Raw genomic sequence first — 24,190 nt, 5'->3', positions numbered from 1 at the left:
TTGATTAAATTTTCAAATTGTATCTGATTTGCAGTGCATTGCCCCGCTGGTACCTTTGCTGGTGAAAAACAAAAAACATGCACAATGTGTCCAAGAGGATATTTCCAGAACCAAGCCCGACAAGGCTCATGCCTTAAATGTCCTCAAGGAACTTTCACAAGAGAAGAAGGATCAAAAGATTTAACTGATTGCGTACCTGTATGCGGCTATGGAACATATTCTCCGACAGGATTGGTTCCATGTCTAGAATGTCCAAGAAATAGTTATACCGGTGAGCCTCCCTTAGGAGGATTTAAAGATTGCCAAGCATGTCCGGTCAACACCTACACATATCAACCAGCTGCTGCTGGCAAAGACAAATGTAGAGCAAAATGTGCATCAGGTACTTATTCACCGACTGGTTTAGCTCCATGCTCACAATGTCCAAGAAATTTCTATCAAAACTCAATTGGCCAAACTTTATGCATGGAATGTCCCACAAACATGAAAACTGTAAGCACAGGTGCTTCAGGATTAGAAGAATGCCTACCAGTTGAATGTTCAAACAGTGCATGTCAACATGGTGGACTGTGTGTGCCAAAAGGACATGGTGTTCAATGTTATTGTCCAGCTGGATTTTCTGGACGAAGGTGTGAAATAGATATTGATGAGTGCGAAAGTCAACCTTGTTATAACGGAGGTAAATGCATTGATCTACCACAAGGATATAGATGCTCATGTCCCACGGGTTACGGAGGTATTAATTGTCAAGAAGAGAGAACTGACTGCAAAAATGATACCTGTCCAGAACGTGCCATGTGCAAAGACGAACCTGGATTTAATAATTATACTTGTTTGTGTAGGTCTGGCTATACTGGAATCGATTGCGATATCTCGGTAAGACTTTTTTTAATGTTTTGTTAACAATAACTCATTTATTAGGACTTATTTATTCAAACCTTGTTTTATTATTTTAGATTGACCCATGTTCAGCAAATGGAAATCCTTGTAAAAATGGAGCGTCATGTACAGCTCTCCAACAAGGAAGATTCAAATGTGAATGCTTACCAGGGTGGGAAGGACAACTCTGTGAAACTAACACAAATGACTGTGTTGAAAAACCTTGTCTTCTTGGTGCCCCTTGCACTGATTTAGTCAATGACTTCAGCTGTGCTTGTCCCCCTGGTTTCACTGGAAAACGGTGTCATGAAAAAATAGACCTATGCTCTACTGCACCATGTAAACATGGTATTTGTGTTGACAAACTGTTTGTTCATCAATGTGTTTGTGATCCAGGTTGGACTGGGCCATCATGTGATATTAATATCAATGAATGTGTAATTTCACCTTGCGAGAATGGTGGTCGCTGTATAGATACCATAGACGATTTTACTTGTAGCTGTGAACCTGGATATACAGGCAAGAGATGTCAACATACCATCGATGATTGTGCTTCTGATCCTTGTCAAAACGGAGCAACATGTGTGGATCAAATTGATGGATTCACTTGCAAATGCCGACCAGGATTTATCGGACTGCAATGTGAATCAGCAATAGATGAATGTCTCAATGAACCGTGCAATCCAGCGGGAACCGAAAAATGTATTGACTTAGACAACAAATTTAAATGTGAATGTCGTGAAGGATTCACAGGCGAAATGTGTGAAACTAATATTGATGATTGTGCTTCCGATCCATGCTTTAATGGCGGTTCCTGTAAAGATGAAGTCGGTGATTATAAATGTACTTGTCAACCGGGATGGACTGGTAAACGATGTGAGCGAGATATTGGAAACTGTATGAATTTACCCTGTCAGAATAACGCTAAATGCATAGATCTCTTCCAAGACTATTTCTGTGTGTAAGTAAAAATAAAGATGTAATTTTCGCATATTTTAACGAAAATTATATTACTTTTTTCAAATACTTTATCTACCATTGCCAATATTTTTTAAAATTTCTAATATTTTTATTTTTATATTACAGTTGTCCTAGTGGAACCGATGGTAAGCAGTGTGAAACTGCACCTGAGAGATGTATCGGTAGTCCTTGCATGCATGGCGGGAAATGCCAAGATTTTGGCTCGGGTCTAAATTGCACCTGTTCACTAGACTATATGGGCATTGGTTGTCAATATGAATTCGATGCTTGTGAAGCAGGCCTTTGCCAAAACGGTGCTACATGTATGGACGAAGGGGAAGGATATTCTTGTATCTGCGCTCCTGGATTCACAGGCAAAAACTGCGATGAAGATATCATTGACTGTAAAGAAAACTCTTGTCCACCATCGGCAACTTGCATAGATTTACCAGGCAGATTCTATTGTCAATGTCCATTTAATCTAACGGGAGATGATTGTAGAAAAAGTAAGTAAATAATGCAATAAATAAAATAGCTAAAGAATATTATTTTTATAAAACGTTTTTTTTTATTTTTTAACTGAAATAGCTATCAGCGTGGATTATGATCTCTACTTCAGTGATCCAATGCGGTCCAGTGCTGCTCAAGTGGTACCATTCGCAACCGGATCTGCTGATAGTCTAACTATTGCAATGTGGGTACAATATACACAGCAAGATGAAGGAGGTATCTTCTTTACTGCTTATGGCGTGAGGTAAGTCCTTGCTTTTTTTACTTCGTTGCTTAAAACAAGTACCTACTATTTGCTAAAAAATATTGTTTTTGTTTCAGCAATTCACAAATAGCTCTCAATAGAAGAACAATCATACAAGCTCATTCAAACGGTGTACAAGTATCTCTTTTCCCTGAACTCCAAGATGTTTATTTAAGTTTTGGTGAATTTGCAACAGTCAATGATGGACAATGGCATCATGTGGCCTTAGTTTGGGACGGTAGTAATGGCGGAGAATTAACTCTTATAACGGAAGGTTTAATTGCAAGTAAACTTGAAGGCTATGGCAGCGGGAAATCATTACCATCATAGTAAGCATTATATTTTTAATATTAAAACAAGAAGAGCGATAATATTTATTTATAAGACATTATAAGTAAAAACTCTATAATTCATATTTTATTTTATAATCTTTTTTTACAGTGTTTGGGTAACTTTAGGAAAACCACAATCAGACAATCCTAAAGCGTACACTGAATCAGGCTTCCAAGGACATTTAACAAAAGTACAAATATGGAACCGTGCTCTTGACGTAACAAATGAAATTCAGAAACAAGTTCGAGACTGTAGGACTGAACCTGTTCTTTATAGCGGCTTAGTGTTGACTTGGGCAGGATACGAAGATACTGTCGGTGGTGTTGAGAGAATCGTGCCATCTCACTGTGGACAAAGAGTCTGTCCAAATGGCTACACTGGATCGAAATGCCAACAACTACAAGTCGATAAGGAACCTCCAAAAGTAGAAAGATGTCCTGGTGATCTTTGGGTTATCGCCAAAAATGGGTCTTCTGTCGTTAGCTGGGATATGCCTGTATTTAGTGATATTGTTGGTGTAACACGAGTAGTTGAAAAATCTGGACATCAACCTGGACAAAACCTTGCCTGGGGTGCATACGATATAGCATATATAGCCTATGACGCTGCTGGAAATGCCGCAACGTGTACTTTCAAAGTAACAGTCTTATGTAAGTATAGATAATATGGATATCTTTTTTTAATAGCAGCCATAGAAACGTCGATTTTAATGTTGTATTTTGTTTTAATTTTAGCTGAATTTTGTCCGGCAATGCCTGATCCTCTGGGTGGATATCAATCGTGTCGCGATTGGGGTGCAGGTGGTCAATTTAAGGTGTGTGAAATTGCATGTCGCGATGGATTGAGATTTTCTCAACCTGTACCGCCATTCTATACATGTGGGGCTGAAGGATTTTGGAGGCCTACAAACGACCCGTCATTACCACTTGTATATCCAGCTTGCTCACGTAAGTTTATCACGCTAAAATAAATACTTGTCGGATTATTTATAAATGTGACATATTGATATTTATTGTTGTTATTATTACAGCGGCTTCTCCTGCACAACGAGTCTTTAAAATTTCCATGTTATTCCCAAGTTCTGTACTCTGTAATGACGCTGGACAAGCAGTACTCCGACAAAAAGTTCGCAGTGCTATTAACCAACTTAACAGAGATTGGAGCTTCTGCTCATACGCTGTTGATGGTGAGTAATGATTATATCTTCATTAATATAAAGAATAAAACAGAAAAATATTTTGTCACATATAACATTAATTTTAGGTACAAGGGAGTGTAAGGAATTGGATATTAATGTGAAGTGTGATCATCGCGCTAACGTCCGACAAACTAGACAAGTGTCTTCTCCTCCCACGGCAACCTCAAAAGACACCTACGTACTTGATGCTATAATACCTGTAGAAGAGTAAGTTTTAAGCAAATATTAGAATAAATGTAATTTGTCATAACTTAGAAGTAGATTTCGTAGCGCCAGAAAATAAACTATACTATAACTTAGGTGTTGGCGTAGCTGTTAGAAGATTAAACTTCTTTGTATTTTAGTGCACTTCTATTTTAATAGTTGTAACGAGTCACTACACAACTTTAACAATTATATTGAAAGTTTCAAATCTTGGCATAGGTGCTAGAAGATCGAACTTTTTGTATTTTAGTGCACTTCTATTATAATAGTTTTAACGAGTCACTACATCACTATAGAGACTGTATTTACAAGTTTATAACAGTACAGCACAAAATGTTTCAAACAATAATAAATTTAATCAATTTCGCATGTTTTCCTTCATACACTATTGCATGACTTTTATTTGGCACCTAGGACACGAAGCAATAGAGAAGGCCGTCAAGCCGGAGACACATACAGCATCGAACTATCTTTTCCGGCTGTCAAGTAAGTCATAGTTTCATTGCACCTAGCACATAGTGTTTAAATAAACACTAATCAATACAGATTCAAACGGTTTATAGGTATTTATTTACAAATTCTGTGACAATGAAGTTTAATTCCCAATCTTCAATCAATCAAAAGGCATTTCGTAATCTAAGTGAAAATACCTGGTTGTGTTCAATTATATTATTTTTAAAAACCCATACACCAAATACGATTTCTGATATGTTTCAGCTAAGATTTACATTTAAAGACATACAAATGTTTATTATTATTCACATACATATATGATAAATACAAAATTAAACTTTACAGCGACCCAGTAATCAACAATGGTAACAATGAACGATCTACTGTTAAACGATTGCTGGAGAAACTTATCCTCGAAGACGAACAATTCGATGTACGAAATATACTTCCAAATACTGTACCAGATCCGGCCAGTCTTAAACTCGAATCAGACTATGCCTGTCCAAGTGGACAAGTTGTTATGGCACCTGACTGTGGTAAGTTCTTAGAACCTTGAATACAATAAAGTATTTTTCATTTTATTCCAATATTTATATGACAACATTATTTATTTATAGTGTCTTGTGCTGTGGGTACTTACCTTGATGCTGCGAGTGATTCGTGCCAGCCATGCCCTGCGGGATCTTATCAATCTGAAGCTGGTCAGTTGCAATGTACTCCCTGCCCTGCTATTGCTGGACAATCAGGTGTCACCCAAGCTGCAGGCGCTAGAAGTGCAGCTGATTGTAAAGGTGAATTTATCGCAATTAAAAATTGTAATAATGTTATGAAATTTTGTATTCTCTATCATTCACTTGTTGGACTTATTACCCTTAACTTGAAAACTTATTACTAAATGTCATTAACAATCTGATACATTTTAACCTTTCATGTCCTACAATTCAAACAAGTAAAAACAAAATAAAAGGTTTTTTATAATAAATTACAATCATATAAATATTCTTTCCTGATGTCAAATATAGAGAGGTGCGCTGCTGGCAAATTCTACGATGCAGAAGCAGAACTATGCAGGCCTTGCGGTCATGGTTCTTATCAACCCCGCGAAGGAGCTTTCTCTTGCATTGCCTGTCCAAGGGGCCAAACAACACGAGCCACTGAGGCAGTATCGGCTGCTGAATGTAGAGACGATTGCCCATCAGGTAAATATTGTTTTAATTATTCTATCTATCTATGTTTTCCTCTTTGTTTATTGCTAAGAGTGTATTTAAGCTGAATAAAAGAACTAAAGTGATAGGTCAATTTAACGATTATTGTAACCGGCAAATAGTATAATGGAAATTGTTCAAATTTAAAAAAAAAACCTTCCCATACGATATCCGTTATTAGTAACATATCAATTTTTTTAATAATTAAATTTTATATGCAAATTCTACGTGTGCGTTTCACGTCTTTAACATAAAAACGTGCGTTAGTCGTAGTGTCACGAGATAACTATTAAAATTTCAGGCGAGCAACTGAGCAGTGATGGTGGATGCGAGCCTTGCCCGCGCGGCACGTGGCGCGCCAACGGCTCTGGCGCAGCATGTGCGCCGTGCCCCTCGGGCACCACCACACCTCAAGCTGGTGCAGCATCACCTGACCAATGTTCACTTCCTGTGTGCAAAGCAGGTAAATTACCCGAATTCAATAAAAAAATTTCCAAAACTTTACTATTTTCAACCTCGTTATTTTAGTAAATAATGATCGATGACGTTTTAATATTTAATTTATGCCATTAAATTACAGGTTCCTACCTCAACGCGACTTTGAATACGTGCATACAATGTAAGAAAGGAACATACCAGTCCGAAATGCAACAGTCGCTATGTATTCCTTGCCCGATCAACACCAGTACCAAGGGACCGGGCGCGGTAATTATTACTTACTTTACTAATACAAAGCTGACGAAATAAGGAACTTCGTATATTCATTGTGCCCTTTTGTGATTTATTTAACATCAAGATAGAATACAGGTTCCTACTGCAAAAAATTTTATGAATACTGATATTCTCCTATATTTTAATATAAAGTAGGATGACTGTATTCCTATGTGATGTAGAATGAGTGTGCCAATGTATTGGTAGGAAATTTATTCCTCCGTCTTAAATAAAAATAAATTGGAGCGCACGCGAATAATATAGATTGACAATCAGTCATATGAGACACTTATTTACAAATTGAGTTTGATTGGCGTGTTCCGAAATTGTGTAGTTCGAATAAATGAACCAAATAGAAATCAGAGTGAATACTATACCTATTACGTGTGTCTATTTACAAACGTTGATTATTGTTTATTTAAGCATTTACACAATTAGCTCCTGGGCCTCATTATTGACTATTAACAAGAACTACGCAACGCCGCGTTCAATATACTTGACAAAATAACTAAATATTGTCACAATCAAGTCAAATTTTCATATATGAAGCACCGCAACTAATATAGTCTCAGCACAGTCTCACTTCACTTCATAGATTAATCTATAGTAACTAAGGAACTCTGTTATTTACTATCAAATACACAAACATCATTGTGGAGCATCATTTTGTGCTACCCTAAATAAAATATATTAAAAATAAAACCACCAAAAGACAAAGCAAAACAAAAAATAACAACGTTGTTAATTTTTTTTTATTAGACATCAGAATCCGACTGCACGAATCCATGCGAAATCTTGGGTCCCGAGATGCACTGCGACACCAACGCCTATTGCTTGCTGATACCTGAAACCAGCGAATTTAAATGCCAATGTAAACCTGGTTTTAATGGAACTGGAAAAGTGTGTGTTGGTAAGTCTTAAATTTACAATTTAATAATCATTAGCAATAATCTTATAATCGATAATTAAAACAAAATTGTAATAAAAATACATCTTATTACTATTATATTACTAGTATATTCACTAAAAATACTCTTAGAATAAAGAAAATTACAATTAGCTTAACTATATATTATTGATCTTATATACATATGATATAAGTTATAATAAATAAAGGTTTTGTTTATATCAGAAATTGAATCGCAATTAAAAATTTAATATATTTTCGTCTGAATGGGTTTATTTTAGTAATGAAAAAAAATTAATTCTAGTGATTTTCTCACGTAAAATTTTCAGTATCATATATCCGTGCCACCTCCCAAAGAGGTCATATATTTTTATTTTTATTTCCAGACGTTTGCCAGGACTTCTGCGATAACGGTGGTGAGTGTGTAAAAGACGCACGTGGTGAACCTTCCTGTCGCTGCGCCGGTTCCTTCACAGGTCGCCATTGCAGAGACAAGAGCGAATTCGCGTACATTGCTAGTGGTGTAGCGGGCGGAGTGATCTTCATAATATTCCTTGTACTTCTCGTCTGGATGATTTGTGCGAGGTTAAAATCTTTTATAGTTTCTATAAGACATATTTAATTTTAATAATTATAAATTAGCCTTAACTTTACATGTATTTTTTTTGTACCGTTAAATAGATCAACTAAGAAGAGAGAACCAAAGAAAACACTGACACCGGCTATAGACCAAAACGGATCTCAAGTGAACTTCTATTACGGAGCGCACACTCCGTATGCGGAGTCTATTGCGCCATCACACCACTCCACTTACGCCCATTACTATGACGATGAAGAAGACGGCTGGGAAATGCCTAACTTCTACAACGAAACGTATATGAAAGAGAGTTTGCATAACGGGATGAACGGAAAAATGAATAGCTTAGCACGATCGAATGCCAGCATCTATGGAACGAAGGAGGATCTATATGACAGATTAAAAAGGCATGCGTATCCGGGTAAGAAAGGTTGGTATTTGGAGCACTTAGATTAGTGCGCACTTCGTTTTCTTAAGCAGCATTACACGTCATCGCTTTATTAGTTTGTTACCTGTAATATACTTTTACGGATCATATATCATCTAAACTTCAAATAGTTAAACTTTTTATTATATTTGTACAGAAATCAATTATCGCACAATATTAAAATATTGACTCGCACTGAATTATTCATCTATTTCAAATGATGTTGCATGGTATCAGCATTCGCCAATAATTCAAATTATTTCATTTATGTACATAAATTATTTCGCCGCGTTGTTATTATGAAGACATAATAAACAATTTGCATGACGACATCACAATGATGCAACATTAACACGCTCGTTTCGTTTCAGATAAGAGTGACAGCGACAGTGAGGGTCAATAAACATATCGGAGGACTGCGTTTTGTCGTATTCTGGTCAAACTTACATAATACTATGTCGTATTAGTTTCAACTCTCGGTGCCTTGTTATACAATTACAACTTTTTATGGACTTAATTATATCGGTTATTTTACCGAGAGATATTTTTATAGAATTTTGTACTCTCCTAGCTTTATTAATTAGTTTAATTTAAATTATGTAGATTAACACACTCACTGTTTAGCATGCAGCCCCACCAAACGTAACATTTGTATACCACAAATCACTTTAAGCGCTCGAGCAAAATTTTATAGCGACAACATAACGGCCATAAGATTATTTGACAGGAAACAGTGAATGTGTTGATGTTCTGAGATTACGATCAACAAAAATGAAATGCTCAAATATTTTAGGCAAAAGCCATAACGGAAATGCAGGTCTATCATTTGAATTTTACATTATAACAAGATAGACAATCAGATGCAATTATAGCTCTTACAACAAAGTGTAAATATACTTTATAATATTTTTGTATATTTATAGTAGACCTCAAATGCGTTAATTATAATTCTACGTTTATTTTAGGTGTAAGCTATGAGCATTGAGCGTTGCGAAAGCGACGATCGATTCATAAATGTTGTGTTGATATTATAAGTTAAATTTTTACGTTTTGTATTATAAACCGGACTGTACTTACTGTATTTTATATCAATATAATATGTAAAAATGTGTGTGGTTGTATATTATGAAAGAATGTATAGAATGTTTTTTATAAAGTGAATATAATTTAATCTGATATGATACGGGAACATGATTATTATGTTATTTTAAATAAACCGTCCAATTTATGAAGTTTAAGAACTCATGATGAATATTAATAAACATTGAAATTATAATATTTTTTTATAATACTCATTGATTTCGTGCGTGGTTTGTATCCCATCACAATTATTACCACTTTAGTGATTACTTTAACAGTAATATGTTTACAAAGAAAATAAATTAACATTACGTATTGATTAACACACGTTTCATTTCAATACCAATTAAATGAATCCCTTTTAAAATATTACTTCTAATATCCCTTGATAACCTATTTTTTGTATATAAATCACATAATGCATTCCAAAGATCTTACTGAAAGGAGGTTTTATCGAATATATATCTTTATAGACAGTCTAGGTTAAAATGTGCCAAAAGATTAAATTTAATACAATACTCAGTACTGTTGTGTGCCACAAATCGTCGTGCCAGGAAATATATAACGGCTCTTCTTTTAATTCAATAACAGAAAACCTAATAATAATACTCCATAGTCTATTTTTTTTTAAATAAAAATTTTAGTAAGTTTATTGATACTTAAAATTTGCGTGATGTTATTGCATTATTAAATAAATTTATTAATACAATTTCTAAAAAACAATTCATAATAATAGCACCTAAAATTAATGATAAAAATTATCACGCCATTTTGAGAAATAGAGTAACGTTTACATTAGATTTTGACAAAATTGTTTTTCGTTGTAGAAAATTCAACCTCGATCCGCTTTTACCTGTCGTGTACGATGTGAAAAAAAGGTTACCAATATAAATTGCAAAATAAAGGATTTATTGGCTTTGGTTTTAGTATTTTCGTGTGTAATTAAATGTATGTAAAAAATAATACTTTGGAGAATTGTTTGTTTGGAGAATTTTTTTTATTACATTTTTGTCCTTAAACTTGACTCTACAGCGCCAAAAATAACATGTCATAATCTAGAGATAATGAAAAAATTTAAGTTCAATGTCAATTATATTACTTAAAAATATAGAAAGATAGGAATTATTCCACCTTTAATGCTGTCGCGGCGATTATATTGATAAGACAATCAGAATAGCATTAGAATTCGACTTATCATTATATACTCGTCTGTTGACAAGCAAAATTACTTATCTTAGAACATTACTAACATTAGTATTATCTTATTGAAGGTTAGTTATTCTTACAGCCGTTATCTGGGCAGAGATATGATTCAAAGATGTTTATAGATATAGGGCAATTGCTGATGCGATATGTCCATTTCGCTTTGCGAAAATACGTGTTCTGTTATTTACCTTTTGAATCATTAACTCAAGGCCGAATAAAAAGGAGGGCTAGATACCTAGGGCTAGAACCTAGAGATCTCCATAAATGAAACTTATAAAAAGAAAACCTTATAGTTATAGGCTAGGGTATAATTTTTTTTCAACGCCACATCACTGCTTTCGCACTGTATGTATATATATTGTAATTTACTACATATGTCTATCAATTATATTTATTGAACTAATTTTATTCAAAGTTAGCTTAAAATTATTGGTATTTCAATGTTATTATATTTCATTAAAAGATTAAAAAATATATATACAGGTCGAATTGAGAACACTACTTTTTTTAAAGTCGCATAAATATATTATGTGTACCTACATGCAAGCATTAAAGTCTGTTTTTAGCAGATCAAATTAATTTTGTAATCGTCTCTTAAAAATCGGTACTATGATTTTCTTTCAGACTAGTATTCCTTAATAAGCTACACATTTTAAAATATGTATGTTTAATAATATAAAGTTATCGTTACAGAGTTCTAGTGATAGCGATGTGTTACACCATAAATTCCTATAATATGAAATTTTGATAGCAACATTTTTGCGTGTATCCGTAACAACATGAAAAAAATGTTTCAATGATATCAACATTATATAGAGCACCTAATTTTAATTCGTAATCAATTTGATAATACCGTATTTAAATAAATTATTCAAAAACACCTTTTTCAATCACCAAGCAAGATATCTTATAATAAAGGATAGATACACAAAATGAGATAAACTATCAATGAAATAAAATTTTATGTTTTATTCAAATACTTGTATGACAATACTTAAAAAACAGTTCAACTCGTTCATATGAAAGATTACGATAAATAAGTAAAACTGTATTTAAAATATATCTAAGTGGGTGGTACTGAGCATTTTTTCTTACATAAATATAATGATGAATATGATAATTAACAAAACGTGTTTATTAGGTTTCACTCCGAGTATTATTTTGGGTTTCACATATCCAAGCACATAGGTACAGTCGGGGTAAGAAAAGGTTCGTCACCTTAAGATCTACTTTCATGTGCTCAGTATGAGCTGTATAATCTGCTTTACCGATCGATAATGATATATAACGCCTCAATGATTTGATGTTTACTAGTAGATTCAAAAGGTAATAAATGCAAAGGACAAATTTGAAAACTAACGAAGGTTTTCTTACCCTGACTGTACATTAATTCTCGCGGCAAGAAAAAGTTTGGTTCGACAAGTATGATATTTTAAAATGTAAAAACTTGATATAAAATAATTCTATTTCTACCTTTATTTCCAACACCATAAACGGCGTATAAAGAGTTGTATCTTATTCTATTTGTGATTAAATATAAACTAGATGAGCAAGCTTAATAAAATGGAAATTTAAACACAGCCAATCGTATAAATATATTAAAATAATAACAATTTATTATTATAGGTTCGAGACAATTAAACCGTGAAAGTGCTAATTAACACAATTGTATTTATCAATTAATAACTTTTAAAAACTTTTAAGTGGATTAACTTGTTTATACAAGATAAATTTATCTTACTGTTGTTAGTTAGTGAATATTTTATTGTTGCTTTATAAATACAAGGGTTAGTATTAGAATTTACTTAGCATGCTTCTTGTAGAATTCTTTCATGTATTTCGCTAAGGTCTCCACTTCTTCCACTGTGACTGCATTATAAGTAGATGCACGTATTCCGCCAACGTCCCTTTATCATAAAAGCATGGTTAAATAATCATAACTTAGAAAATATCCGAATCTAAAAAACAAACAAAAGGTCTATTTAAGACATAGGTAATAATGCAGCAGTCAATTCTCACCTGTGTCCTTTAAGTTGGATGAGGTTTAAGGCCTCTGCACCTTTCAAGAACTCTTTCTCTAAGGCCTCATCAGCTTTACCTATCCTGAACGGAATGTTCATTTTGCTCCTAACGTTCTTGGCGACAGGTGCGTAATAAAAGCCATTCGATTGTTCGATTATGTCGTAAATCAAAGATGATTTCTTGTTAGCTAATTCGGCCATTCTGTCCAAACCACCTAATCTTTCGATCCATTGTAGAACTCTTCCCATAACTTGGATCCTGAAATATTTAAAGCATGCATTACTGAAATGTTTACATGATGTTATTTTCTCTTGACCGCACTTGATGATGACTACAATGGCTATTTCACAGACTAACAAATTGCGACGAAGTCTTTATAGTGTACCTACACTTGCGTGTGCAAGCTTCATAGATACTCTCTATTCCCTTATGAATATTATCAAAGGCCGATGAGACGGTAATCCAAGTCGGCCGTAGAGATATCACGCACAGAACAAACGGCTTTACGAGTTTTCCATATTTAGAGATGTACCGCATGCTATAGACATTGTACATTATATGGGTAAATCTTAAAATATTCAACCGTCGGTCCTTTGCTTATACTGATCGTAGGAATAGATCTATGCACTCGCGAAGCCGCCAAACATGAAGCGAAATTATTGGCGTTCATTGGTAAGGGTAGTCATGCTTACAAGGTTTCTTAGTGTGCGTGACTATAATGTAAAAATAAATGCAACATATAAACAAATAAATACAAATCTCATCTTAGGTTTTTTCTTTGTTAATGCATGCAGATAATTTAAATGGAGTGTCCGCCTTCGTGAGTTAACATATCTATAGGGTACATAGGAAATACAATACGAACCAGAAATTATGCTAGTTTATCAGTCAACATAATATCTTAAGTTCATTATTTGAATAATAATTAATATTACTACTACTATATATATATTTTGATCTGTATACATATAATTAATTTGTGTTTAGTCGTATGAGATACGTTGAACTATATTGTGATAGAATGTATTATGTTTGGGAATATAGTACATACGCAAACATAGGTGGTGTGTTGAGTATAGAATCGGCCTTGGAATTTGCAGTCCAATCTAGAATTGAAGGACAAATCGGTAACGCTTGGTTGAGGAGATCTTCTCTGACGATCACAAGAGCTATACCCGCTGTACCAATGTTCTTTTGGGCACCACCGTAGATAACTCCAAACTATGAAAAAAAAAATTAAATAGTTTGGCATTCACGATGCTATATTTACTTTTACTTATTATATTTTTATTTTCAATTCGCTTATCGTAATATTTGTCAGCAATTATATCTGAATAATAAATACGATAAAGATTGTTTTTCTTTTGTTACTGACCTTGGATACATCAACTTTCTTTGACATGAAATTTGAAGACATATCAGCAACCAGAGGTACTCCTTTCGTGTCAGGTATGAAATCAAATTCAATACCTAAAACAATTAATTCATTCATTTTATACCTAAACTTCAAAAAGTGAAGATTATTTTTATTATTATTGGTAAATAATATAATTTTCAAATTCGATAGATTCTTTAAATTTGTAATAGGTCGACTAATCACTACCGCCTAAAAACATTAACGATGTAAAAAATATTAATCATTCCTTACATCGCCAATGCCATCACCAACCCTGGAAATTAAAAGAGTTGACAGATAACCTACCCAGGCGTGCACATACAGAGCCCTACTGCCAAGTAATCTAGAATTTGATAGTTTCTTAATTAATAATACTACATGTGGCGCCGTTTAAGAACCGATTTTATATCAGAGTCTATCAAAAATACAGGCATATAGAAATCTTCTTTTATGACAAGAAGCAGAAATGAAGCGAGCAACATTTATGTAAATTTCATTTAATCAGACTATCAGCTTGTTTTCGTTGCATTTCACTATTTACATTAAGCACTCGCGTAAGATAATTATTCATATTGAAAGGCTACCACAGCCGGTATTTACACAGTTAATGGATTTAAATAAACTACATTTATCGTATAAGCTTTGCATTAAACAAAGAAAACAATGACTATTAATATTTAACTCTTTTCAAATTGTCGTAAAATATCTGCTTTATAAAATAAAATATGAGCTGAGATGGCCCAGTGGTTTGGTTAGGTTAGGTTAGCAACTTAACCGATGATTGCGGGTTCGAACCCAGGCAAGCGCCACTATATATGTGCTTAATTTGTGTTTATAATTCATCTCGTGCTCGGTGGTGAAAGAAAACATCGTGGGGAAACCTGCATGTGTCTAATTTCATCGAAATTCTGCCACATGTTTGCATGCATTCCACTAACCCGCATTGGAAAAGCGTGGTGGTATATGTTCCAAGTCCTCTCCTTAATGGAAGAGGAGGCCTTATCCCAGCAGTGGGAAATTTACAGACTGTTACTTTACTTTATCTGCTTTATTTATTTGTTATCTGATAAATAAAATTCCATAATCACATAAACATGTTTTTTTGTATTTCAATAAGTACTATCAACCAACATTTAGTTACGGGTAGGTATATCGGTGAGTTAATATGAAATCTTGAAAAGGCACTAATTCCTAATCTTAACAAAACAACTCCATTTCATAATGTAAATACGCTTTTTTTTCAAATGTATGAGTATCTATTACAAATATATCAACCTGGAATAATAAGGTACTAACAAATGGTGTACATAATATGCAGGTATATGTGGCGGTACTTAGTGAATATTATGTTGTTTAAACAATGTTCAAGTATCAATGGAAGGACTTTGCTATATGAAATAATTAAGACACTTCCATTATATTATAACAACTTAAGAAAATTTAGCACTTATGCCAATGAGTAACAAAATTCTCATTCACGGTTCCTTTTTTAAGTAATTACACTGAAATAACTACCTTAAGTCTTAACTTGTTAAGTCTTAACTTGTTATTTCATAATATCCCCAATATTTTTTATCTTATTTCAAATGATCCCTTGTAATATTTAATATCAGGTATATTGTTTCTTAACGAAATTCTGAAGCTCAAATATCGCCGTCAATCTAGGGAGCATCGTTGCGTATTCAACCGCGAATCCTTCTCCTTAAAAGGCGAGGAGTGCTTATGCCTAACGAGACGAGCCTTTTATATGAATTCTTTTCATTATTTTCTTAACTACCACGTCGTATGCTTACCGTGAATGGTCTCATTTGTGCAAATGTGTACATATGAAGCGTTAGGGTCGAGGTTCCATGTAGACTGGTCAGGTATGTCGACATAACGATCAGTGGCCGGCAATACCAAGTTCACTTTGCCGTATTTCTTCGCTTCTTTCGCAGCTTTTGCGGACCATGTACCTTGAAAGAAAAAAATGTGTTACCAACAATGTACTAAAAGATTACTTTCATCGATAATACTGGAACTACTTCTAGTTTTATCGATATATATTTATTTATTTGAATGTTAAATATATTACGTATATACATTATACATTCCAATATATCGTTCTCTTTGTGTATGTAAAATTAGGCAAAAAAAACAGTTCCATATGCTTAGAGAGTGTTTTCATAATTTATTCAATCGTTGAAGTTTACTATTTGTATGAAATCAAATCGACTGACATGTAACTTCGAACTATTACTTATTGTTATGATCAAATCCAACTTCGAACGAACCGCAACTAGATCGATGTATTCATAAGATAGGAAATTCGCTAACCGGCAACGATAACGTTTCGATACGATTGCGATAAACTACCAATTGGTAAGTAGAATTGGCGCCCAATGCTGTCTAGTAACAGATATCTCAATCACAGGTGAGATTTTATTTGGCCGTTAATGAGTATCAAGGATTGACTACAATGATGTTCTATTAAAGAGATATGTCATTAACGCGCAAAAACTGAAGACTAGATAACGTCCTAATTGGGACGATTGCTTTAGTCGTTTTACGTAGTAATACGTTATAATACATCATAATTACGTATTAATACGTTTTGCGTAATTAAAACATCTGGTTATCCCTTTTACTTATTGATTTTATCAAGCTATTCTTATTACTTTTAAACGAAATGTAAAAATAAACTAAAATAAACGGTCCCCGGCGCGGCACACTTTTTTCTGTTGTTTAGTATGGATATAACATATCTGTTTATTAGAATAACATTGATTGACTAGTATTCTAAAATGAAGAAATTAACGCTCCGATTTGTCATTACCAGTATTGAGCCGGTACGGGCGGCAATTTTGACAAATAATTTCGCAAAACAACTAGTGCGTTATATTGTATGTAAATTTTTTGCTCTTCTTTTTTGTTGTGTAGCTATTGACCTACTTCTGGGTTATGAATAAAATATATTCATAAACATACTCTTTCCTCAATTAGTTAATAATTATTATTGTGAATTTTTGCCCACTGGGCAAACTATAGTAATATATAAAACCCCCGATAGATAAAACCCCGATCTATATTGTTATTATATAAACATAACATCTTTAGTCAAAACACGAGGTTGTGAAATAAATCATAAGCTTTTCCTTCCTTAACTAGCGCCTAATGTTATTAGCAATGCAAATTATTTACATACTTCATCACGAGCGCTAATTCGTTTGTGTTGATCACATACAATTTATTACTTCATTATTATAGTTTTAACCTCATCAATGTTTGTTTATATCATAATATCTGTTAACAACATAAGTTTAACACGCTGTATTAAAATTTTCAAAATGATGACACATGACCAAAAAAGAATACCGTACCATATTTTATACCAAAATTTTAATTCTTAATACAACAGAAGTTACTGTATCGCCAAATTTAAAACAAATTTATTTTGTGATTGAATATTAAATATCACAAGATAAGCGGGTATTTTTTCAATCAGTTAACCCTATTTGACCTTTGCGTATTATAACATTTGGTTTAAATATGTTTTAATTAGAAGTAGCCGATATGCTCTAATTGTTAAATCACGTGAATTTAACCTATGATTGCGGTTTCAAGCCCTGTCAATCATCACTGAATTTTCGAGTGCTTAATTTGTGTTAATCCATCATGTGCTTCTCGGTAAAAGAAAACATCGTGATAACACTTACACGCATAAAAATATACCTATTAGCATTGGGGCTAGTATGGTAGAAATCTCAGACTCGTTCTCAAAAGGAAGGGCCCTTAGCGTGCTTAAATAATTTACCTGTAACTACATAGTCTGCTGTTCCAGTTCTGGATATCAGGTTCAATGGTACTGCTGCAAATTGACCCTGACCACCTCCAGACAAGAAGAGAATCTTGTAATTGTCTGGAACATTTCTGGAAAATAAATATAAATGATAGTTAAATATTCTTATTAGTGCTTACAAACAAATGCAAATATATTTAAAATTTAAGACTATTAAATAAGTGCCAATATATTTAAAATGGACGTGCTTATTATTTATTGTAACAAATTTAGTCTAAAATGTAATAAAATAAACAAATGACGTTCAAAGAATTTTGATGACATTTAGATAAAATGCGAGTTGTTGTAATGTATGTTTGTATAGTTTCAAGATACTTTTCAATCTATCACCACAACAAGTAACATATACACTGAATTTATAAGTATATAACGTGTTTGTTTTAATAAGCCAAGTTATTTTGGTGTTTGAAAATTGAAAAATAACAAATCTATATTAATATTATAAATGTGAAAGTAGCTGTCAGTTTGTCTGTCGCTCTTTCGCGACCGCTAAAACGAATTTGATGAAATTTGGTACGAAACTCACTTGAAGTCTAAGAAAGGACATAGGCTTCCTTTTTGGCCAACACATGACAACCAACAACCAAAAACGCGAGCGTAGATCGTTTTAAAATTGCAATAAGGTTGTTTTTATTTAATCACGCTAAATCGGGTAAATGGAATCTAATCGAACTTGACAAATAATCGATCAGGAATTAATTCTTGATAGTAAATAATGTCAACAATTCCCGCTAATATAAATAAAGTATATTTATTTACAGTAGGAATTTCAAGATATAACGTTATTTAACAAATCTATACAACGTTTCTTAGCTCGAAAATTACTTGGAGTACTAGAGTTCAAAGAATACAATTGTTCAAATATAAATACATACATTTTTTTTTTATAAATGGAACGATTCGGTCACAGTCAACACAATTCGCAATCAACCAAAGATCATTGTACGACATAAACGAGTAAATTCGAACATATTCATTATTTGACAATGTTTACATTGGGTTTAATTAATTTGTATGAATGTTAATTTTCCTTGTAAAGTTATATGCCGGATAAAACTAGATAAATATGATTTATTTATGAATAGTATTTAGAATTTATTTATTTTAAATAAATTTTATATGAATAATGAATATTCAAGACATTACTGAAAATGTACACATGTGATGTCATCAAAAACATTACTTTTGAACTACTGTCACTAATATTATGCCGAGTTGACCTTTTAACTTATCGTTAATTACAGCGTTACGACTTAAAATATCTTAAAAACAACGACTTTCAAGTTAGCCGTGTATTTAAAAACTATTCTTGACACCATGAAATCTTCTGTCTAAGGATGAGTTCTTAACAGTAGTCCGTGATGGACACAGTGGCTGTTTTAAAATTTAAATGTAATTAAAACATTGAGTACAATGCAAATGAAATAATAAAATTATTCAAAGCAAAGATGAAACCAGCTATTTATTTCGTGACTACTGGATTTCAATTACCATTATTTCTAACAATCGCAAAATTGTATTACAAATTATTTGTTCTTAATATTGTCACGAGACCTCTAAAGACCTAACGAGGTCTTTCGAAAAACAAATTACTCGCATTAATTTGAAAAAGTGCTCGAAATTTTTCATCATTTATATAATTTTTAGGGTCTCCGAAAGTTTATAGTATTTTTCGATGCTATATCAAAATGTAAACGACGAATTCGAATTCACTATTCAAATTGGTACTTTACACATACACGTAACTACGGAATTTTAAACTGAGCAATAAATTATATTAAAAACCACTGTATACTCACAATAATCTTCTTACAACATCTTGTACGTCTTTATTTAATTTAAAATACGTCGGTGAACGGTGACTGGTCTCCAATAAACTAATTCCCGTACCATCGAAGTTAGTGAATTCATTCTTTAGTATGTCGTACACCTAGAACAAGTCATTGACACACAGTAAGTCCTCAAATCAAGTAATATTTACAACTCACAAACTTATTTATGACAATCGTCAACTTACCTCTTCTGGCAATTTAGCCGGGCCTGCGCCGAAGTTGTGTATTTTAGACATGATTATTAAAATAAAGTTTGTAAAACGAACGACACGAGTTCCCCGTATAAGTTATCACTAACAACTGGTCTTCGTCCGAATAAGTAGTTTGACGCGATGAATTTATTTGCTATATAAAGAACGTTTCATACAATAAATGATAATATTGTGATAACTATCCTACTCGTTACGCTATAAAAATATGCTATTACGTCAGGCTGGAATAGATTTTTTGAAAAGATTTTCTATTTATTTAACAATAATTCAACATTATGAATTTTAAAAAATCCTGTTGTACACATATATATTTATTAAATGTTATGGGACACCTACTCATTCTGTTTCAAAAATAAGAAAGAAGAATTACTAGAAGGTTATCTGATTGATCAGAAGTCCAACACATTACCCACCGAAGTTAGCCAAGCCGATGGTATATTTTAATTAATCTAATCAAGGACATATAATTCTATTTTTCGTATTATTGTAAATGTAACTAAACAGACGCAAAATATGTTTATCTCCATCACTATTCATATTTTAGGTATTTATATTTATTTAGTGTAGTACCTGTTTCAGGACAAACGAGTTTGTTTTCGATAACAGGTTGTCGCACTTACATAAATATCTACAGGTACCTATAGCACGATTATATTGAGCACACAGCCGCTACTGTTTCATCACCAAATCAAATTTCATACTTAATTATTAAACTCCAACATTGACAAGAAATATTTCTAATTATCTAAGATACGAATTAACTATTATAACACAACCCAAAAGTTTACGATTCTAAGATAACACAATGAAATACTCTTTCCTATACTTTTGAAGCGTATTTTACGATTTATATTCATAAATATATTTTACATAAATTTATTTTTTATTTGACCGGTTATTGTATTACGTCAATTTAATAAAAACACGCGCATAATATAAACAGTCGCTACCTCATTTTGTAAGTAAAAGAAACAAATATAATAAAAAAATATATAGATGTTCTATATAAAAAAATATCTTAAGCTTACTTCAAACGTGCGACACAATATACATTTAAAATAAATCCTTTTAGATATTTCGCTTTACGTAAAAACCTAAGTCAAATCCGTAACAATTCTTAGTGAACCTCTTCAAGTCCTCGATCCGATAAGCCAATCTAATTCTGTATTTATTCGAAATAAATATAAAAGAAATGTATTTACATTTACAACTTCGCAACTAAACAGATACAATACAACTTTAATTTATTTAAACAGTAAATTCACTTTGAAGTTCTTTTTAATTTTTTATAAATTTTGAACTAAGAAAATTTATATCCCATAAATCTAATTTATTATTTAAATAAAAATAGTATGAGCAGTAACTTAGAAAGTGAACCTCAAGATAATTTAAATTCTACTATGGCATACGCAATTACGCAAATAATGTTATCAAGGTACTCAAAATTATTTTTGTTCAATGTTTGATTATTACAAATTGCCTATGAACAAAACAATATAGGTATTACGTACATATGTTAAATCATATTAATATTATAAAATAGTCGAGAACTTTAATATCACTTTATATACTAATTCAAATAATATAATTAGGGTATTTTTAAAACGGTCTTGATCAGAAATAATTTCACCTGATCCCATAAGGCAGATTGTTATGAATTTACATAGCTATTAATAAGTATGTTGATAAGTAAAGTAATATTTATACGTATTGCTGTAAACTTTAAACGTAAAACGTGGGTATAAGGCACATGCAATAGATAATAAAATTAATGCATGAATATTTCACTTAGATAAGACATTACTCATGGGTACTATGAAGATGAACTATTATGTAAGTTTTGTCGCCTATAACTATTCCTTACTAACATAGTATATATCTATATAAGAGGCATAAAAATAAATAAAACATTCATTCATTTTTATTAATACACTAAGAAAAAGTTTAAGGAAAATATAACAAAATAAATTTCTGTTTACCTCACATTGCTTTAACTGACAGAGACGGTCACAATGAAATGGTTTGAATATTAAAGAAGAATGAGAAAGAGGAGTGATTTACTATAAATATATTGTATACTGTTCTACTCAAATTAATGAGACAGTGTCGTTTAGAAACAATTGACAAATGGCTAAATCACTTTTTTTTTTTTAAATAGAATGTACCGTTTTAGAAGTTGTACCGTTTTAAAGTAATGTACAAACAAGTTATGAATATCATATTTACCACGTCTTTTACGTTACTTTATATTTGTGTTCAAAAATAGGATTTATATTTGTATATAACATATCCATATATATCGTAAAGCACATCAAGTAAAATATACCTACAAAAAAAAAGAGAGCTCCCTTTTTTTAAGTCTAAAACAAGAGGTGTTAAAGATTGATAAATAAGATGAATAAGCATAAAATAATTTAAACTAGATAATTAATTACGAATTACTATAGAATTTATGTATATGCATCGTGCGATTTCCATATACATTAGATACATTTGACGCATAAAAAGAACGATAGAAATTATTTTAATTTTCTTATAAAATACTTTTAAAAGGAGAAAAAAAGTTTCAAATTTAATTTAAAGTAAAGTTTAAAAACTAAATCTCAAGTAATATATGTGTATATATCAATGTAGGTACCTATAATATAACCATGATTTCAGTATTTATTATGTACTTATATAATTGTTTGAGCATTTTCACTTTGTGTCCTTATTCTATAATTAAGATTGTGCAGTAAAAATAATATATATTTGTCATTTTAAGTGCTGTTTTTTGGTGCAATAAAACGGCTTAAATGGCAATGGAACGCATTGCATCCAAGGACTAAATCGTGGTTTGAGACTTATTTACGCAGGAAGATCGCGCACTATTTACATCATTGGTCCATCGAGTAATTTAGTTTATTTACATCGCATAAAACAATGGTTTCGTTTGATATATTATACAAAATAATGTTATTATATTATTGGATAATTTAGTGAGCCGTCGAGTTCAAATAACATTTCTGCTATCGATAAGCATAGCTATCAATAATGTATAAAATAGTTTCGGAATTGATGAATTTGGTTTTTGAAAACGACGAATAAATAATACTACAAAAAATAAAATATAGTAAAAGATTCGTATTGCCTATTAAAAACACGCATTTTTAAAGACAAAGCTTTTACCCAGTGAATCGTCCAAAGTGAGATGAGCTTTTTACGACTTTATTCAGTTGAATAAAAACAATAAAATTTAATCAATCTACTCCGATTTTAAACACTACTACGTACTAACTGAAAACTATTCCTCTATTGCTTCAGTTTTTTAGGCGATTATCTATTCCACCGTGTTATATATATTATACACCTCTTATATAATATGCATGTCACCCTGGGGAAACTCGTTATTCGTCACTATATTGTTTATACAATTGCAAGGAAAAGTTATTTTATTTTATAACTGATACATTTTATCTAATTCGTTAATGAAATGCGAATAAAGAATCATAATTTGTTCGATAAAGTATTCGTAAGAATTCAGAATACTTTTGACCCACTCAAATTATACAAAGAAAATATAAAAACTGTGATTCTTATATACTTTATTCAATAAATAATAATGCTGCTAGCATTCTTGCCCCCATTCCACGCGGTCAAGATTTATACTTTTTGATTCATATTTGTGTATATTTAAGGACTTTATGTAAAAAAAATCTTATTTTAATAAATGCTGCCAAAGTCCAAAAAAAAATAAATAATATACATCTATATCTATCGATATGTATCTGATTTTTTATTATTAAGCGGGCTCAAAATAAGTTATTGATAGTGCAGAAAGATCTTTATATTATGACAACAGATTATAATCTGTGGCTGAAATAGACGTTTTTAATCTATCTTATTTTGGGTTACCAGCTAAGTTTATTCACCCGTAAACTTTGTAAAAAATTAAAAGTTTGATACCTTTAAAGCCAATCACTTAAAATATTTAAGTGTCAAATTTTTTTTTTGCGT

At 32.1% G+C, this 24,190-nt stretch overlaps 2 protein-coding genes across 4 annotated transcripts in view; one reads left to right on the top strand and one right to left on the bottom strand.

Annotated features, from left to right (window-relative positions):
• The window catches only part of LOC124532531 (sushi, von Willebrand factor type A, EGF and pentraxin domain-containing protein 1), a 59,432-nt gene extending 49,421 nt beyond the window's left edge, over positions 1 to 10,011 (top strand). Inside the window, exons 18-36 of one of the 3 annotated variants that reach the window (XM_047107475.1) lie at positions 35 to 876; positions 957 to 1,840; positions 1,966 to 2,345; positions 2,428 to 2,593; positions 2,671 to 2,922; positions 3,035 to 3,576; positions 3,661 to 3,873; positions 3,957 to 4,112; positions 4,190 to 4,331; positions 4,743 to 4,814; positions 5,127 to 5,317; positions 5,399 to 5,572; positions 5,804 to 5,980; positions 6,288 to 6,449; positions 6,567 to 6,691; positions 7,457 to 7,607; positions 7,991 to 8,189; positions 8,286 to 8,602; positions 8,980 to 10,011. In XM_047107475.1, coding sequence (XP_046963431.1) covers positions 35 to 876; positions 957 to 1,840; positions 1,966 to 2,345; positions 2,428 to 2,593; positions 2,671 to 2,922; positions 3,035 to 3,576; positions 3,661 to 3,873; positions 3,957 to 4,112; positions 4,190 to 4,331; positions 4,743 to 4,814; positions 5,127 to 5,317; positions 5,399 to 5,572; positions 5,804 to 5,980; positions 6,288 to 6,449; positions 6,567 to 6,691; positions 7,457 to 7,607; positions 7,991 to 8,189; positions 8,286 to 8,602; positions 8,980 to 9,011 — 5,177 coding nt within the window. In that variant the 3' untranslated portion in view covers positions 9,012 to 10,011. Of the gene's footprint in view, positions 1 to 34; positions 877 to 956; positions 1,841 to 1,965; positions 2,346 to 2,427; positions 2,594 to 2,670; positions 2,923 to 3,034; positions 3,577 to 3,660; positions 3,874 to 3,956; positions 4,113 to 4,189; positions 4,332 to 4,742; positions 4,815 to 5,126; positions 5,318 to 5,398; positions 5,573 to 5,803; positions 5,981 to 6,287; positions 6,450 to 6,566; positions 6,692 to 7,456; positions 7,608 to 7,990; positions 8,190 to 8,285; positions 8,612 to 8,979 lie in introns of all 3 variants that reach the window. The other 2 variants (XM_047107474.1, XM_047107476.1) reach the window with 2 other exon arrangements.
• Positions 10,012 to 12,417: 2,406 nt separating this feature from the next.
• Positions 12,418 to 20,328, bottom strand: LOC124532521 (probable phosphoserine aminotransferase). Its single transcript, XM_047107451.1, has 8 exons — positions 20,168 to 20,328; positions 19,950 to 20,080; positions 18,106 to 18,221; positions 16,106 to 16,267; positions 14,292 to 14,386; positions 13,968 to 14,137; positions 12,914 to 13,174; positions 12,418 to 12,801 (listed from the first exon to the last, which is right to left on the bottom strand). Exons 1-8 carry the CDS (start codon positions 20,216 to 20,218, stop codon positions 12,696 to 12,698), a joined length of 1,092 nt encoding a protein of 363 aa, XP_046963407.1. The 5' UTR covers positions 20,219 to 20,328; the 3' UTR covers positions 12,418 to 12,695.
• Positions 20,329 to 24,190: the final 3,862 nt, after the last annotated feature.

Source organism: Vanessa cardui, chromosome 9 (assembly GCF_905220365.1).
Source record: "Vanessa cardui chromosome 9, ilVanCard2.1, whole genome shotgun sequence".
Taxonomy (NCBI): Eukaryota; Metazoa; Arthropoda; class Insecta; order Lepidoptera; family Nymphalidae; genus Vanessa; species Vanessa cardui.
This window is presented reverse-complemented; position numbering and strand designations above follow the sequence as displayed.

Coding starts and splice junctions, on each gene's coding strand:
- LOC124532521 (XM_047107451.1), bottom strand. CDS start 20,218: ATGTCTAAAATACACAACTTCGGCGCAGGCCCGGCTAAATTGCCAGAA. Junction 14,387..16,105: donor CACAAATGAGACCATTCACG/GTAAGCATACGA, acceptor TAATTGTTTTAG/GTATTGAATTTGATTTCATA. Junction 14,138..14,291: donor AGAAAGTTGATGTATCCAAG/GTCAGTAACAAA, acceptor TTTTTTTCATAG/TTTGGAGTTATCTACGGTGG.